Here is a 16,420-nt window from a genome sequence, read left to right as displayed (position 1 = left end):
CACATCAGCATAAGAGACAACCATGCTCTGTGACAACCCATGGGCCGCTGAGGTCTGAATTGACTGACCGTATTGTCTTCTTCAAGTACTAAAACACAGTAATTTTCTTAGTACAAGAAAGGAAAATAATTAACAGGCACCGATCTATAAGTCAAGCACTGGGTATTTTTTCCCTTAACATTGAGAGCATTCTTTGTCAACATCAATGTGAATGCATTATTCATCAACATGAGTATAGGCCACTACCACAGACCAAGAAGTAATCAAAGAAAAATGGATAGTCATTCATTTGACAAATCCTGATTTGACTTCAAAACACTGGAGAAGACAGAGGAGGTCTAATTTTCCAAAGTACTAGTCCTTGTGTAGAGACTTATATTCAGGCTGCCCCAACAGGATTTATAAATAGCAGATACTAGCTTATTTGCACAGGCTATTTACCATTGATTATCAAATTCCATCTATGATTTCATATCCTTTCTTTCCAAAAGAATATAAACAAGACATGAAATTGAAAGAAAGGGCCACTGACTCATCTCTGTCTCTCTCTGTGTCTCTGTCCCTCCCTCCTTCCCTCCCTCCCTTTCTCTCTTAAACACACACACACACACACACACACACACACACACACACACACACACAACAGTAGAGTAGGTAACAGGGAGAGGTTTGTGGCTTGGTGGGCTGGAAAGATAGTTGAGTCAGTAAGTTGCTTGTCTTAAAACCTTGAGAACCTGAGTTTATGTGGGAAATGGTAGTGCCTTGAACCATGTCTGTAATCCCAACATGGTGGGACGTGACTTCAGAAGATCTGAGCTTGCTGACCAGGAGCCTAGCCTACTTGGTAAGCTCTAGACAAGTTACATCATGTCTCAGGAAACAAGGTGGGTAGCAACTAAGTAAAGAAAAAGAAGCTTGACCTCTGGTGCTCATGTGGCACACAGATACACAAATGCACACCCCCCCCCACACACACACAAAGAGAAAAGGAGGGGGATGAGAGACATGACATAAAGGAAAACCAGGTCCTCTCCTCACAGTTGTTTCCCCAAGTTCATTCTGGTCCTGTGGTTATCCTTTTATTGGATGTGATTTCCTGCTGTTTCGTTTGACCAGGATAAGGCCCTGAGCCTTGTTTGGATTCCAGGTGACTCTTAGTGCTTTGTGGCTTCTCTTCTAGCCGTTTCTTGCATGGACTCTGAAACTAGACAGCCTGGAGCTGAACTCTGCCTTTGCCATTTACAGGCATCTTCAGTGTGTTTAGATGTCTATGGCCCCAAAATAACATTTTATAATCATACACTAGTTTAAAAAAATAAGTCTCAACAAAAGAATTTAATTAAGAAAACCCTTTCACGACCCATCTTGTCTAACGGTCTATTTGATTCTCCCAGCACTGGGTTGTCAGAGTCAGTCAAAGTCCCAGTGGGTATGGACTGTACTCAGATCTAAGAGAGGTGAGAAAAGGGGTGCACAGGCTTTGGACTCTCACAGGATAGTGTGCCCCTGCCCCCCACCCTTATGCATTTTTGCATTCCTCTGAAAACTGGGTAAAAGTGAGGTTAAAAAGGACGTCCTTACATTCTTAAATCCTCTGTAAAGGATCTGAAGCTCTTTCTTGGTGAATTTGCTCTGGGCCTCCAGCAGCTCCAGGGCTTCAGGCCGGTGCCTGACAGTGGCCATCTCCAGTTCATCTTCCACACTGTCTGCAGAGGGAAACCAGAGAGAGACTTGAGCATAGTTGTTGCTCCCTGCAACTCGGAATGAGCAATGCAGAAACACAGGGCAAAAAACACTTGTAGATTTCACAAGATTAAACTTAGACATGGCTGCATGATTCTCCTTAAGCAGCCATTGATCAGTGCAATTTTTATAATTCTAGCATTTACACAGAAGAGCTTGAAATATATAAAGATAATGAACTAAAACATGTGTTTGTACATCAAACACTAGTTTTAAATATAGAATTGTATAAAAATCCCCACCATTTAATGTATCATGCACACATTACATGGGATTCTGCTGTACTTTCTGAGGACTTTATTCAAATTAAGTGCAGTTTTTTTTATTTGTTTGTTCATTTATTTGTTGGGTTTTTCCAGGCTCTACAAACGAAATGCTCAGACCAGGTACTGAAGGAGACAAAGTAACAAAAGTTAGATTGATTAGCCAAACACTGGCCTTCTGTAGTTTGCCAGAAGGACTGCAGCCTTGAGGTACTTGTAACTAGTCTGTAGTGTGGTGTGCAGTGAATACAGTTTAGATGAGTGCTATTTTACCAGTATATCTTACTCTGTGACTATATATACAGTGTAATTTATCAAAGATGCTCTGTCTAAAAAAATTTTTTGTACCAATATGACTGGGAATTTATATAAACTTTAATGCAATTTTGGAATACAATAATGTAATATATCTTCTTTTTTAATATATCAGTTTTCAGAACTTGCAAAACCTGTTTGACTTTCAATAACACAATATAGCCCAAAGATTTGTCAAGAGGAAATGTTCTGCCCTCAAGCAACATCTAATACTGTGTGCATATTTAGCCTGTTTGTCTGAAAAAATTGTGCCTCAAAGGATAACACTCCTTAATCCAGTATCTTTACAGTAAAGAGTGGGGAGCAGGGATCCATTTGTGAATATTCTTTGTTAAAGCTCATCTACTCCTCACAAGAATTCAGCAGGAAAGCCTACTCATCGGCTACAGATTGCAGATTAAAAAAGAGTGAGGCTAAAGAGAACAAGGACTGCACAATTCCTCACATCCCATACCTGCGGGTCCTGCAACTAAAGCCCCACAGGTCAATTAGAAATGTACAGATATGCAGCTGTTGCTATGGAGATGTACTATCTGTGGCACTAAATCTCCAACCTTCTACTGTGGGTACTAGGAGTAGCGCTCTCAATGTTGAGTAGAGGGTCAGGAGAAACTGAATCCAAACACCTCCTAACTCTTTCTCTCAAGACTTTTGCAGGAGGCCAAAAAGAACAAAAGGTCTAATGTGTGCAATGGCTGGGCTTGTCAAAATAAATGACACGAGATGAAAAAAATTCTAATTCCCAGGTAATTTACTTTTTGTGGCTACCATGAATGAGATTATTTGCTTGATTTAGAATTCAGTTTGTTTGTGATTGATTTATAGGAAAGTGGCTGATTTCTGTGCCTTAATTTTGTATTCTGCCACTTGTTGGAGGTATTTATTATCCACGAAGGGCATTTTTGCTTTTACTGGAGTCTTTTTTATTATAGAACATATCTACAAATAGGGATACTTTGATTTCTTCTTTTCCTATTTGTATATTTATTTTTATTTTCTCCTCTTCTTTAAGACTCTAGCTGAGATTTCAAGCACTGTGTTGAATAGGAGTGGAGAAAGTATACACCTTTGCTTTGTTACAGATGTTAGTGGGAATACCATCTTTTTATTTATTTATCAAATTTCAAGTTGTAGACATAGAAAATAAGACTACAAATCAACAGTGGCATCTCAAGTAACAAAACGTGTATGGCAAAGGAAACTGAGAAATGGATCAAGAGACAGCTCACAGAATGTGAGAAAAATTTTGCTATTAATATGACAGAAGCTAAGTGTCAGGAATATACAAATAAATGAATAACATCACATAAACATTAAGAACATAAATTACTCTAAAATATAGGCAATGGTATGGAACAGAAAGTCTTAAAAGAAGAACTCAAATAGCTAGAGAACAATTAAAACAGTGTTGAGCATCCTCAGATATTAGTGAAATGAAAAGGGAAACTACTTTAAGACTCTATCGTACCCCAACCTGAATGACCATCTCAGGATTACAAAAGACAACAAATTTTGGCACGGATATGATAAAACAGCGCCTCTTTTCTTTTAATGATTTATTTATGGTATACCACATGCATGTCTGGTGCCTGCATGTCTGCAGAGTATCCCCTGAAACAGGAGTTATGGACAGCTGTAAGACACCATGTAGGTCCTGGGAATCAAAACTGGACCCTCCATAAGAACAGCACATACTTTCACTATAAGGATCATCTTTCTAGGCCCGGAAAGGGGCATACCTATACACTGTTGATGAGGATGTTATCTAGTACATACGCTTTGGAAGTTAATCTGGACATTCTTTTAAAAAAAACTAGAAAAATCTATCATATAAGGAGATAGATAACTTCTTGGTTATAAAGCACTTGTTGCTCTTGCAGAAAATCTGCCACCCACTTAGAGATTCACAACCATCTATAACTTTAGTTCTCGGGATCAGATGTCCTCTTATGATCTCTACAGGCACAAGGCATGCATTTGGTGCATACACATACATGCATACACAACACTCAAGAACATATAATAAAATGAGTAACTCTTAAAAAGTTTAATAATAAGAAGAAAATGGACTATTCTAAAATACAGGTATATGACCTCTAGACATGTATCCAGTGGACTTTATATCCTACTGGAGAGACACTTGTATATCAATGTTCATTTAGACTCTATTTAAAACAGCTAGAAAACAGAATCAGCCTAGATATCCATAAACAGATAAATGGATATGAAAAGTGTGGTACATATGCACAATGGAATATTTCTCAGCTCTAATAAAAATGATAATTTGTAATTGTAATTGAATGGATGTAACTCAATAAAAGGAATACTGTTAGGTAATTCAAAAAGGACAAATGCCCTCTATTCTTTCTAATATGTAGATTTCAGCTTTAAATCATTTCTTTTCTGTATTTAATTTTGATCACAAATGGAAGCTAGGGAACTAGAAACAGGCCTCTGACGGGGGCTTGCTAGTTGAGAGGGGAGCGTAGGTTATAAGAACAATAAAAGTAGTGATGTGAGATACTAAGGACAGAAGGGTTTAAACAGGAAATAATGTGGGGATATGGAGAAAATCAGGGGATAAAGGAGAGTCTAGTCCAATAGAAGAAGATAGAAAAAGCCACATGAAAGCCTACTAGTCACTACCAGTGAAAAAAATTACTGAAGGGATAATAGAACACATGTAAAGTGAAAGATGATTATGGAATACTGAAGGCTAAAGATTTAAGAGGAAGTGGGGACAAAGAAATGGGAAAAATGAAGGGTATGGATGGCTTAAGCAACACTCAAGGTCTCTGACAGAGACTTATGAAAACATTAGTAATTTCAAAATACAACTGGAAAAAACAATTGAACTGATTTATCTCATATGTGTGGACAGTGTCCCTCCCAAAAGACATGGGTTACTAAATGAGATGCCCGGCAAGGCATGGGTATCTCCATGTGGACCATTGACAGGGAGGCTCCAGGGGTCTCTAAGACAACACAGGCCTGTGTCACTGCTTTTTATTAGCCATAATGATAAACTTGGTAAGCTCCAGGCTACAGGACAGAAAAAACAATCTGAAATTGATCGAAAGTGTCCTCGCTGGTAGTGTGCTTTCACAACAGCATGGGGTGTTACTTAGGGTGCTGAGGAGGAAAGACATCAATGATCTTACCTAACACTGGACCCCGGATGCTGCAATACTGACCTACCAGGCAAGACCTGCACACTGCTACAAGACCTGCATGGTTGTTAAAGGGAAAGAAGTTTCTTTCTTATTAGATTTTAAACCTGCTCTGCAGGGCAAAATTTCATGCCTACGGTTGTAATCTTGGTTGAAATCAGCAATTTTTGGAGATCATAGACTGTAGGGTAAAACTTGTTATTGTTATTTTTATAAATTACTTTGTTATCAAATTGCCTTCAGAACATTTATATTTATCCCCATAGGCACTGGGCTGCTCTCAACTTTTGCTAGAGAAGCTTCTTTTTGCCAAGGATGGGCAATGGAGAAACACACGACTGGCTAACGTGTCGAGAATAAGAGACTGAGTATTTGGCTCTGTATAAAACATCTTTATCGGGACTAGCGAGATGGCTCAGCAGGTAAGAGCACTGACTGTTCTACCAGAGGACCTGGGTTCAATTCCCAGCACCCACATGACAGCTGTCAACTGTCTTTAACTCCTGTTCCGGGGGATCAGACACCCTCAAACAGACATACATGTAGTCAAATTACCAAAATAAAAAAAATATAAATCTTTATCACCTGTATTCTACTTCCATAAAGCTCCATAAACACTATTGATAAATGGGGCAGAAAGAATATGAAAGCCAGAGAAAGCAGAGAAGTGCTCTGGAAAATGTCTTCTAAATACAGCATGGTTAATGCAGTCCTGAACTCATAGCAACTGTGGTTGTATTTATAAGACCAATACAGATACAGTCAGACAAAATTCTCGCATACACAGAGCGAATCCAGGCCTAACCCCTTACCAAGGATCTATCAGCACTGGTATTTGTTTGTGGAATGGACAATCATTGCTTCTTGAGCATGGGTCCACAGGTAGGTTTCTCATGCTTCAGTACATGGAATCACATTTATACAATATGGGTAGCTATAGCTGGCTTTGTAGGTCATAAAAGAAAAGCCATGTAAAGTTGGGAGGGGTCATGTTAGTGGTGAGTTTGGGGATATTTGAGAAAAGAAATGAAGAATGGATATCATACTTTATCATGTAAATACATACCATTCTTAAAAATAAAGGATTAAAACTCTTACGAAAGGAAGTAGTATGTTCACATTATGTAGGGGGAAGCTATGGAAGTGCCCAGAAAAGGATGCTAGGCATGTACTGACACACTGACTGTGTGCCTCAGATTTAAAGGGAAACTCCAACAGATGGAAACAAAGTGCATAGAGGATGCAGGAAAAGTCGCTTCACAAGGTGGCACAAGTGGTTTGATTTGTGTTGTGCTCTTAGATATGCTGATACCAATAAATGCCATTCTTCAGACATAGCATGAGGGCATGATGTCAGATAGAAAGATTCCAACATCCTAAAGTCATTTGTGTGCCTCTTTTGCATCATATAAGTAGAATTTCTCCAACCAACAATTTTCTTCCTTTTATACTTCTGTTTAAATATATAGTTTTTCAAAGATCCAATTCAAGTGTTCTGCCTCCTTTCTGAAGCCTATCCAGACTGGACCACAAGAAGTCCTATCTGGCATAAGTACTCTATAGCAGTTCTTAATCGGTGGACCACAAGCTCTTTGGGGGTCAGAGATCAGATATTCTGCATGTCAGATATTTACATTATGATTCAAAGCAATAGAAAATTATGGTTATGAAATAGCAACAAAATACTTTTATAGTTGGGGGTCACCACAACATGAAGAACTGTATTAAAAGGTCATAGTATTAGGAAGGTTGGGAACCATTGATCATGCCATAATAACCTATTCATGTTTGATGTCTCCCATGTGGGCTCCTTAAAAGCATGATTAGACTCACACAGCTGAATATTCTCAGAGTCTAGTATTTACCCTGGAGTCATAGCCATTTGGTAAATGGATAAATAATGAATGACTTATTGCTGATGATGCTAGAATTCCCATTGTCTGGAGTCCTGGGAACTTAAATTTTCCCTAGAGAAGAACTTTTTAAATTGTGCTCTACAGGATGTCATGCTTTCTTTTCATTGTTCTGAGAAATATGGCATAAGCAAAAGCGGAGGAGAGTTTAATTGTATTTTCCAAGCACTCTTTTCAATCACAGGCTGACCTTGCAGAGATCCCGTGCCCTTTACAGTAGTGTGGAACAAACCAATGTATTAACCTCCAACCTATGTACCATGTAGTAAGTCCGACTGCACTACCACTAGGGACAGATTTTTTCTCCTGCTGTCACTGACTTGCAGATGCTGCAGCTGAGACAAAAGGCTTAAGGCTGGAGGTCAGTGTGATTGAATTAAGTAGTATAACAGGGTGATTATCTCATGTGATATTCAAAGGGAACCATGCTCAGCATGTCTGTCTGTGGGCTCCTTTGTTTTCCCCACTGACTAGTACTTCTTTATGATGTCGACCTGCCAAAGGGCTGTTTCTATTTGGGGCACCTGACAGGCTCCATGAAAGATGCTTAAAGTCACCAGCAATTGCTAGCATATTCTAGGTTTATGAAGTAGCGGCACTGAAGGCAATGAACTCTGGTTCCTGAGTGGTAACTCTCCTAGGAGCTCAGCACCAGCCTGCAGGGGAACCCTTGACTCGGGTACCCCTGGGAACATGGGTTCTGGAAGAGTCTAACACGGTTCCTAAAGCTGACTAAATTCCTGGTATGTACCAGGAGATAGATGAGATCTCTCTACAATAATCCCCCAAATGAAGTATCCCTGACCACCTGTCACACATGGGGAGGCTGAGCATCACAGAGTGAAGACAACTCATGGCCAGATTTTATACTGGAGAAACGTCAGGGGCCTGATGTATACCCAACCCTGGATGTCTCAAGGTGACTCTTTCCTTCTTCACAGTCCCTCTTTTGGTCCTGAGAGAAATAACAGTGACATTAATAATGGCAACCTCCTGTCATCTGTGCAATGCCAATGTCTGAGAAGTTAACCATACTCATTTCCTGGTGCCTGTTCCTCTTTCCATCTATTGCTATCTGCCTTCTTATCCTGACTTATATGGAATAACCTGTGCCAGCCAGATTTACATGCTGAAGGCCCCGTGTGGCTTTGATGAGGCTACCTTCAGGGGTTTCATGTCCTGAAACAAGTTCTTCTTAGTGCTTCTGTGAAAAGATAGTGGGACTTTTAAAAGGCAGGGCTAGTGGAAGGGTCTCCTGACCACTCCCTGTTCCTGCTCTAGATCTAAGCTCACCACACACCCTGCTCCTTTCATGTGCTTCCTCCATGATGCCCTAGCTGTGATATAATACAGTAAATGGGCCCTCATCAGAGCTGGCATCCTGCTATTTAAACTTTCAGTTTCTGAAACTATTTAAGAAAACCATATGATTTCATCATGAACGCTCCAGCTCAAGTGAGTAAAGGAATATGGACTGCCACATGACTCCATTTGGAGGCAGGGCCTTGATGATGATGATTGGGATAATAAAATGTCATAATAATGGGGCCTTAATCCAACATCCACCAGGCCCTGTATGTTTATGAGGATAGCAAAAGACACTTGAGAACTGCTCACAAAGGAAATTTCTCATGTAGGAAAACAAAGTGACTCACTGCTTCTCTGAGTTTAGATCAGCAGCCTTCAGACTCGTGAGAAAGTAACAGATTTGGTTTGTGGTACTCTCTCATCCAATGAAATTCAGATGAGACACAGAACTAATTAAAGTATATCTTGTTACTGAGGATTCCCAGCGGGTCCTAGGAAGTTTGCTGTCCAATTTCATCATTTGTTTTTCTCTACGTTCTTCAAGAGTAGAGTTATCAACTTCACTTTTTCAGGTAAGAAAACTGAGTGGTAAGGCTGTGCTCACCTAAGTAACTCACAGTCAAGTTGCTAGTTAGGAATGAAACAGACAAGTGTGTCCATCTGCCTGGTACCTGGTCATCCAAGTATTTTAAATGAAATAAATACTGTTTGGGTTTTTTGTTGTTGATGATGTTGTTTGTTTGTTTCTTTTTAAATAATAAAGCCATCACTATTTAAGGAACTATCATTTAAGCCTGGAAGCTTGTCATCTCATTTCATTACTAACATAAATCCAGGGAAATCCTGACACTGTGGCCTTTGTTTTAGAAGGAGCGACCTGAGACATTCAAAGTTTAAATAGCTTATTCAAGGCCACATGGAACCTGGGAATCAATGGTAACTTTTGCCACCAATGATTTGAGTTTAGTCAATTTGCAGTCATGAGATGGTTAGAGAGATAATAACAGTGGACTCCAAAATCTTAGGAGACAAGAGATGCTTTGTGTGAGCACCAGGCAAAATGGGCCAGGTAGCCAAGGACACCAATGAGGGAGCCTGGTGCAGAGGGGATAGGCTAGGAAAGACATAGGTGGATTTGTGCTTTGTTTGGGACAAAAACATTGGACTCACATGGGGTTCTGCACTCATGTGCATCCACAGACGCTTGCAAACTAGAAAAACTCAGGCATCTTGCCAAGGAGCTGGCCCAAGTGCCATATTTGTATTTGAGATACGATGAATGCAAATTATATTTTAATTCATTGGTTTTCTAACAGATGTTATTGTGATCAGAAAACAGGTTCCCAAACCCAGACACCATTGTGCTCTCTGGCTGTCTCTTTTTATTCTTTCTTCCTTAGATTTATGTCTCTGAGGGCCAAAGCTGCCCTGCGTTTGAGTGAACAGTCCCCTCAGGCCATGGCACAATTGAGCTAGAAACTGGAATTTAAACCCCTGGAGAACAGCAGGATGAGTTTTAAAATCGGCATCTTTCCAAACACTTTTCTTGAAACACTGTAGAAGTCCATTATAGCTGGTCATAATTATGCAAGTTTGACCCTACCTGAAGTCTCCACCCTCCCAGATATAACTGCAAAGGAATGTGCGATACAAAGAAGCATGTGTGTCCTGACCTTTTTGAAAATAGTTAATTTATTCATTTTTAAATTTTTATGTGCATTTGGTGTTTGGCCTGCATGTATGTCTGCGTAACGGAGTTGGATCCACTGGAATTTGAGTTACAGACAGTTGTGAGCGGCCATGAGAGTGCTGGGCATCAAACCCTGCTGCTCTGGAAGAGCAGCCAATGTGCTTGCCCGCTGAACCATCTCTCCAGCCCCAGTAGTTAAAGACACAGGATTGTGCACAATGACTCTAAAGCAACAACCAAATCATCCATTGGCGAAGGGCGTGGCCGAAGTGGCTTCTGGATGCAGGCTCCACTCACATGGAAGAGGGTACCATAAGAAACCATAGCCTCCCTTTCAATAATTTTATTTTAAATTTATTTCGTTTATGACTATATGTTGTAGCGGTAGTGAAAAGCACATACATATATCAGAGTGCACATGTAGAGGTCTCATGACAAAAGTAAGAGTCCATTCTCCCATTTCTGTGTGTGGGTTTGGGAAATTGCATTCAGGTTGTCAGATTTAAAGGCAAACATTCATATTAGTGCATCCATTTTGCTGGCGTGTATTCCCATTCTTTACTTAGAAATCACCAGACCGTTGGCCTGCCACTCCTATAGCACACACTTTGATTTCTGAGAGTGATCAGTCAGAGAAACAGACAGAAAGAGAGACAGAGACAGACAAGCAGGCAGAGACAGAAAGGAGAGACAAGAGGGGGCAGAGAGACAGAGGCAAATACAGAGACACAGGGACATGAAGACACAGACAGGAACTATGTGAGGCATCTCAATGATAGGAAGTGAATGTATTTGTACAGGGTACACTTTAATGTGATGTTTATTTAAAACTGTGTCTACTGAGGCTAAACATCTGTCTCTAGTCCTATAATTTGGAAGGTGAAGCTGGAGGAACAAGACTGCAAAGCCAAATTCCTAATGAGTTCAAGAGCCAGTGGGGCTCATGCGACCTGTACCAAGACCACCTATATTTTTTATTAGTAATGTAACTTTAAGATTATATCTGAGTAGTAACCAGATTGTGTAGTCCTATCCTGAACCTTCTTTTTGCTTTTTTTTTAACACCAATACCCTCTGAGCTTTTATTCCTAACAGGTACCTGTTATTAAATTAATTTGATAAACTACTAAGTAGGTAATAATGTTATGATAATCTGGACTGTTTTCTAATATGTTGTCTATTATAAGTAAGGAAAAGCTTGGGCAAGTGGTAAGCCTTGGTGGGGTTTCAAAAATGTCATCAAGGCCTTGTCCTTCTGTTGCACTGTGTGGATGGCTCCTGGTCATTGGAAACTATCCCCAGAGCCCCAAGGATGAGGGACTTACATTCTTTGATTTGTATCTGACAACTGGCCTGTAGAGAAGATTTCTAAGAATAAAATATAAAAGTATTTTTTTCTGCCAACAAGGTAATTCCTTTTCTCCTTTCATTTTTATTTCAAAGACTTGCATGCATATAAGGTGAATACATGTATATCTGGGTTTTCATGACTTAACTCTCCTCTTGCTCACAAATGTTGGCCTGAAAATCAGTTAGTAAATAGTAGCAGAGATTATGGAATTAGCTTAAGTCTGCACACTGCACAGTTGATGAGGAATGAAAGAGTACTTGCTACAAATCCCTTCGTTCTTTCTGTTCTAGCATTTGATATCCATGGGCAGAGTTCAAACCTGGGCCAGGCCTTGTAAGCCTTTCTTTAAAGTGTTTGACAATGTTAATTTATTTTTTTAATGTCAAGAAGGTGATGACCTGGCAATCCTCTTGACTCTTCCTGTCTTTACAACCTTTCATCCATCCACCCACCAGGAACTATTTTGAAGTGCACATAAAGAGTGCATGAATAATTAATTCTAAGGTGACAATGTACACATGACCCATGAAGAGAACAATATCAAACCATCGGAAATGTTGAGAGATTCCAAGGCATGCACAGACCACCCTAAGCATCAGAAGCCTTGGTGTTTCTTAATATGAAAATATTTCATTACATTTGGCATCGAGAGATATTTTTAGACCAAAATAAAAAAGTCTTTAATTATTACAGTATCCTACTTTATATTCATATCTTACATGGAAAATGAAAAGTACATTGAAAATAGCCAATTATTTTGAGCATCTTTTGTTAGAGGTAATTGTTGGCAATGACACAGCAATTTCCACTTTAGGAGAACTTGAATTGCTTTGCAATTTCATGATTGAATTCAATCACTACAAAACATAACAACCCGGAGGTGAGCTGCCAGAGTGATTCCTCACAGCATGTATGAATGCACTGTCTCTGGGTTCTTTGTAAACATAAATAGCTTTCTAACAAATCAGACTTTTTAAAAGCCACCCAATTGGATTGCATTTTATCAGCACTAAACTTATAATTACTGTAGTAGATCAGATGACCTATTAAGATGGTAGCTATTATTTATTTGCTAATCTAGTCACAAGGGATCTCTTTTAGATAAAGGAAATAAAAAATATTGCCAAATATTACATATACAGACATAATGTACACTAGAGCTGATAAGGGAGAGAAGGATGGAAACAGAGAGAGTATGATTGAATTTACCCATAAAACAGATCAGAAAAAATATTTTAATTAGAAATGTGATTACACTCAATACATTTTCAAAAGTAATAAACATAAAGAGAGGAAGTACAGCCTAGATCAGGTCACTTGGTTAAAAATGCCATAACAGAAGCTACAGAGGGCTTAGCTCCAAGTGGTACATAAATATTACCAGTGTCAGAAGTCAACACAGGAGAGGGGACAGAAGATTAGAATCTCTAAGACCCTACTGATAACTGACAGCTGCTAGGAGAGGTAATGTCCATTTGTTTGTTTGTTTGTTTGTTTGTTTGATTTTCAAGGATGAGGGCCCTGAGAGGTTGTGCATGACCTCTCAGATGGTCCCATACCCATGCAGATGCTGGAAGCACTAAGTGTATTCAGTGGGTATTGAGAACATGAGATGAAAAAGAGAGGGAGAGGGGAGAAAGAGAGATAGAACATGAAGTCAGCAGGAGAAGTGGTAGAGAAACTTGGTAGGGATTTTGAGGGACAGGGGACAGAATAGGAGGAAAGCTTTATCAAAACATATCATATATATGTATGAAATTCTCAAAAAGGTAAAAAATGCTTTGAGAAAGGACTTTCCCCAGGTTACCCTAAAAATCTAATAATGCTCAAACCACACTAAGATAATTTGTTGTGCCTACTTGATTTACTGGATTAACTTATATACTTTAATACAATTCTATTGATGCTGCATTCCAGATTTATGGATGAAGATTCTGACATGGAGAAAGAAACTAAACAATTTAACAATTTTCAAAGTTCCTGTGTTCTTGTGTTTTCTTCGAGAGCTCCAAGAAACCAGCCAGGAGCCGACTCAATGTAATCACATTAGGGTCTTTATTCACAAGCTCAAGTTAAGCTTACTCACCATGTACCCTGACACAGCAGGATGGTTTGGTAAAGAAGCCCTGAACTCTCATCAGGACAAGATTTTATAAAAAAAAAATGGGAGCAACTAATAGGGTGTCCATTCTGGCAAGAATCTAACTGAATGACTATTGTAAGCTAAGGCAACAGGTGGATGTTCTGAAGCAAGATCGTGAACAGAGTAGTTTTGACCTCTCCCATGGATTTAGTTATTCTGCCACTCTTTCATCCAGAGAGGGAAGGGGAGTGATATCACACTTTATATAGAAATATACATCCTTGAAGAATCACAAATGTGGTAGCAATGGAATCTAAGCGGAAGATAGAATTATATTGGAAGTTAGAATTGCCTGAAATCAAGCCTTGTGCTTGTGATATCCAACAGAAATCCAGAGCCTTGCCTTCAAGTAGTATACATTAAATAAGCCAGTGACAGACCTAGGCTTAAAAACATTGTTTACTCTTGCTGTAGTAGTCTGTCAAGTGGCAGTCACAAGATCTGTTAGTAATACGAATGTCTTCACCCTATATCCTTGGTTTCCAATAACCTCCTGATTTCATGTAGCAGCACATACAAAAGGACAAGAACATGGCTAGAAAACCACAAAGTGACTTTTTACAGTAGTCAAAATTATCCAGTTTTCATTGTTGCATCTAAATATTGTATTTGAAATATTATTGCTTTGTTTCTATACATAAAATTTTTGGAAGGAATGATCTAATTTGTGAATGACATGGAAATGGAAGATAAAAATTTATGACTTAACCCCTAAAATTCTGGCTCTACAATTCTTAAGTCTAGAATTGGCATCAAATTTTCTGAAAACCAAGAGAGGCAATGTTGCAGAAGGACACAGGTGTATTATAGGAAATAACCAGAAAATATTGATCCTTAATCTCTAGGAAAAGACTTTCTCCTACTAATTTTATTAAAAAAGGTAATAGAAAAAAATGACTTTATACCGTGTCAATTTAAAGTGTACATTTATAAAACGTAAAAGGAAAAATCTTGAGAAAATGTAGTAGCTGATTCAGTAGTTATCATTAAGAGTAGACAGAAACGGATGAAATTTGTGGCCTAGAAATGTAAGAAAATCTTCTAGGAAATTGATGCAGAAGAACATGGTTTGAGGTTGATAGGGGTAACGTCTTTGTGCCGTAATAGGTGATTATCTTGGAGTTGACTGAGTTATAACATTAACATTGTAATGTCATGCTTATCAATCGAAGTTTTGTTTAAAAATGAAATCTTAAATAGAGAATCACTATGACTTTTTATTGTAGTCCTTCTGTGTTTGAGCTAGTTTTCTGTTTCAGAAAACATAAGATTTTTAAATTCAAACAAAAACTAGAAATTTATTATATGACCAGGTAACGCTTTATAAAACTCACCTTGGCTTTGTCCCTCATATGTATAATGACATAAGATTGGTATAAAGTAGTCCTTATGAGGATTGTGTGCCTGAACATACTAAATAGAATGTCATATTGTATGTGCATTTGGCATTTCTTAGAGACAAGGTTTCAGATAGAAACGTTTGTACTAGAAGATGAATATAGCTTTCCTGGAAAGTTCATCTTCGTAACTTGTCTTATCCTCTATCTCTATAATGAAACTTTGCAGGCAAAGTTGGGCCAACGTTTCTTGAAGGGAGGCTGCGTATCAGCTCTGCTACTCTAAATCCCTTGGCAAAAAAGGCAATTTGAACGTAAGCAGCTAAGCTTTAACCCTGCAATCGAAGCAGATAATGTAGCCATAGTCTGTATTTTATACACCCGGTGGAGTGGAAAATCGAGTCTGTTTGAAATATTCAGTTCCCATTTCAATGTCTAAAGGAAGCTGTCAGAACCCAGCCTTATTGACTGGACTCTTATTTAGCCTGAATTTTACTTCTTAGGTCAATGCAAATGAAAACTTTGTTTGTAAGAACTCTTGTTAGCTGCACAGGTGAACGGCATCCCAGTATTAATAAAATTAAAATTGTGGCGAACCAGACTAATATTTGTATAAAGATCTTTTTCATTGTATTACTATGTATGTAATAGACTGACAAATTTGACTCAGAATATCAGTCATTAAAAAGTAGAAAACAGAATTCAAAATTTCATCAAACAGGCAACCCCCCAAAAGGAGGAGTTACACTAATTAGCAATAAAGCCTGTATCAAGCTTGCTTAGCTTTTTTTCAAGGATTAGATGCTTTCTTCAGCCATCTTGTGATATCTGGTATAATGCCATTATTCTCTTGAATTATTCACCTTTTCTTCTGTATTTATCTTGACGAATTCCACCATGGTTCTTTGGTGAAATCTCTTTTCTACTCTCCACTCAGCAACCCCAATTGTTTCCCAGGATTCCTGATGAACAGCTTCACAGGCCACTTAATGTTTACCATCCCCTTTCCACTACGCCCACCTGATGTTTAGCCCCTGTCATCTCAGGAAGGCAATCCTGGCCAGGGTATACTCCCTGAGCTCTGATATTGCGAAGTTAAACTACTGTGAAATGGAATAATTTTGAAATGGTAATTAATAACTAAATTTCTATTGTCATTTTAGTTTTCTCTTGTAAGTAAAATAGGA

At 38.8% G+C, this 16,420-nt stretch overlaps 1 protein-coding gene across 7 annotated transcripts in view; it reads right to left on the bottom strand.

Annotated features, from left to right (window-relative positions):
• The window catches only part of Kcnip4 (potassium voltage-gated channel interacting protein 4), a 1,150,698-nt gene that overhangs the window by 119,642 nt on the left and 1,014,636 nt on the right, over positions 1–16,420 (bottom strand). For 6 of the 7 annotated variants that reach the window (NM_181365.2, XM_017599089.3, XM_017599088.3 and 3 more), the window contains 1 exon segment: positions 1,582–1,706. In NM_181365.2, the coding sequence (NP_852030.1) occupies positions 1,582–1,706 (125 nt within the window). 7 annotated transcript variants of the gene reach the window in all.

This window comes from Rattus norvegicus, chromosome 14, assembly GCF_036323735.1.
Source record: "Rattus norvegicus strain BN/NHsdMcwi chromosome 14, GRCr8, whole genome shotgun sequence".
Taxonomy (NCBI): Eukaryota; Metazoa; Chordata; class Mammalia; order Rodentia; family Muridae; genus Rattus; species Rattus norvegicus.
Note: the sequence above shows the minus strand (reverse complement) of the source record. Positions and strands in the feature narration are given on the sequence as shown.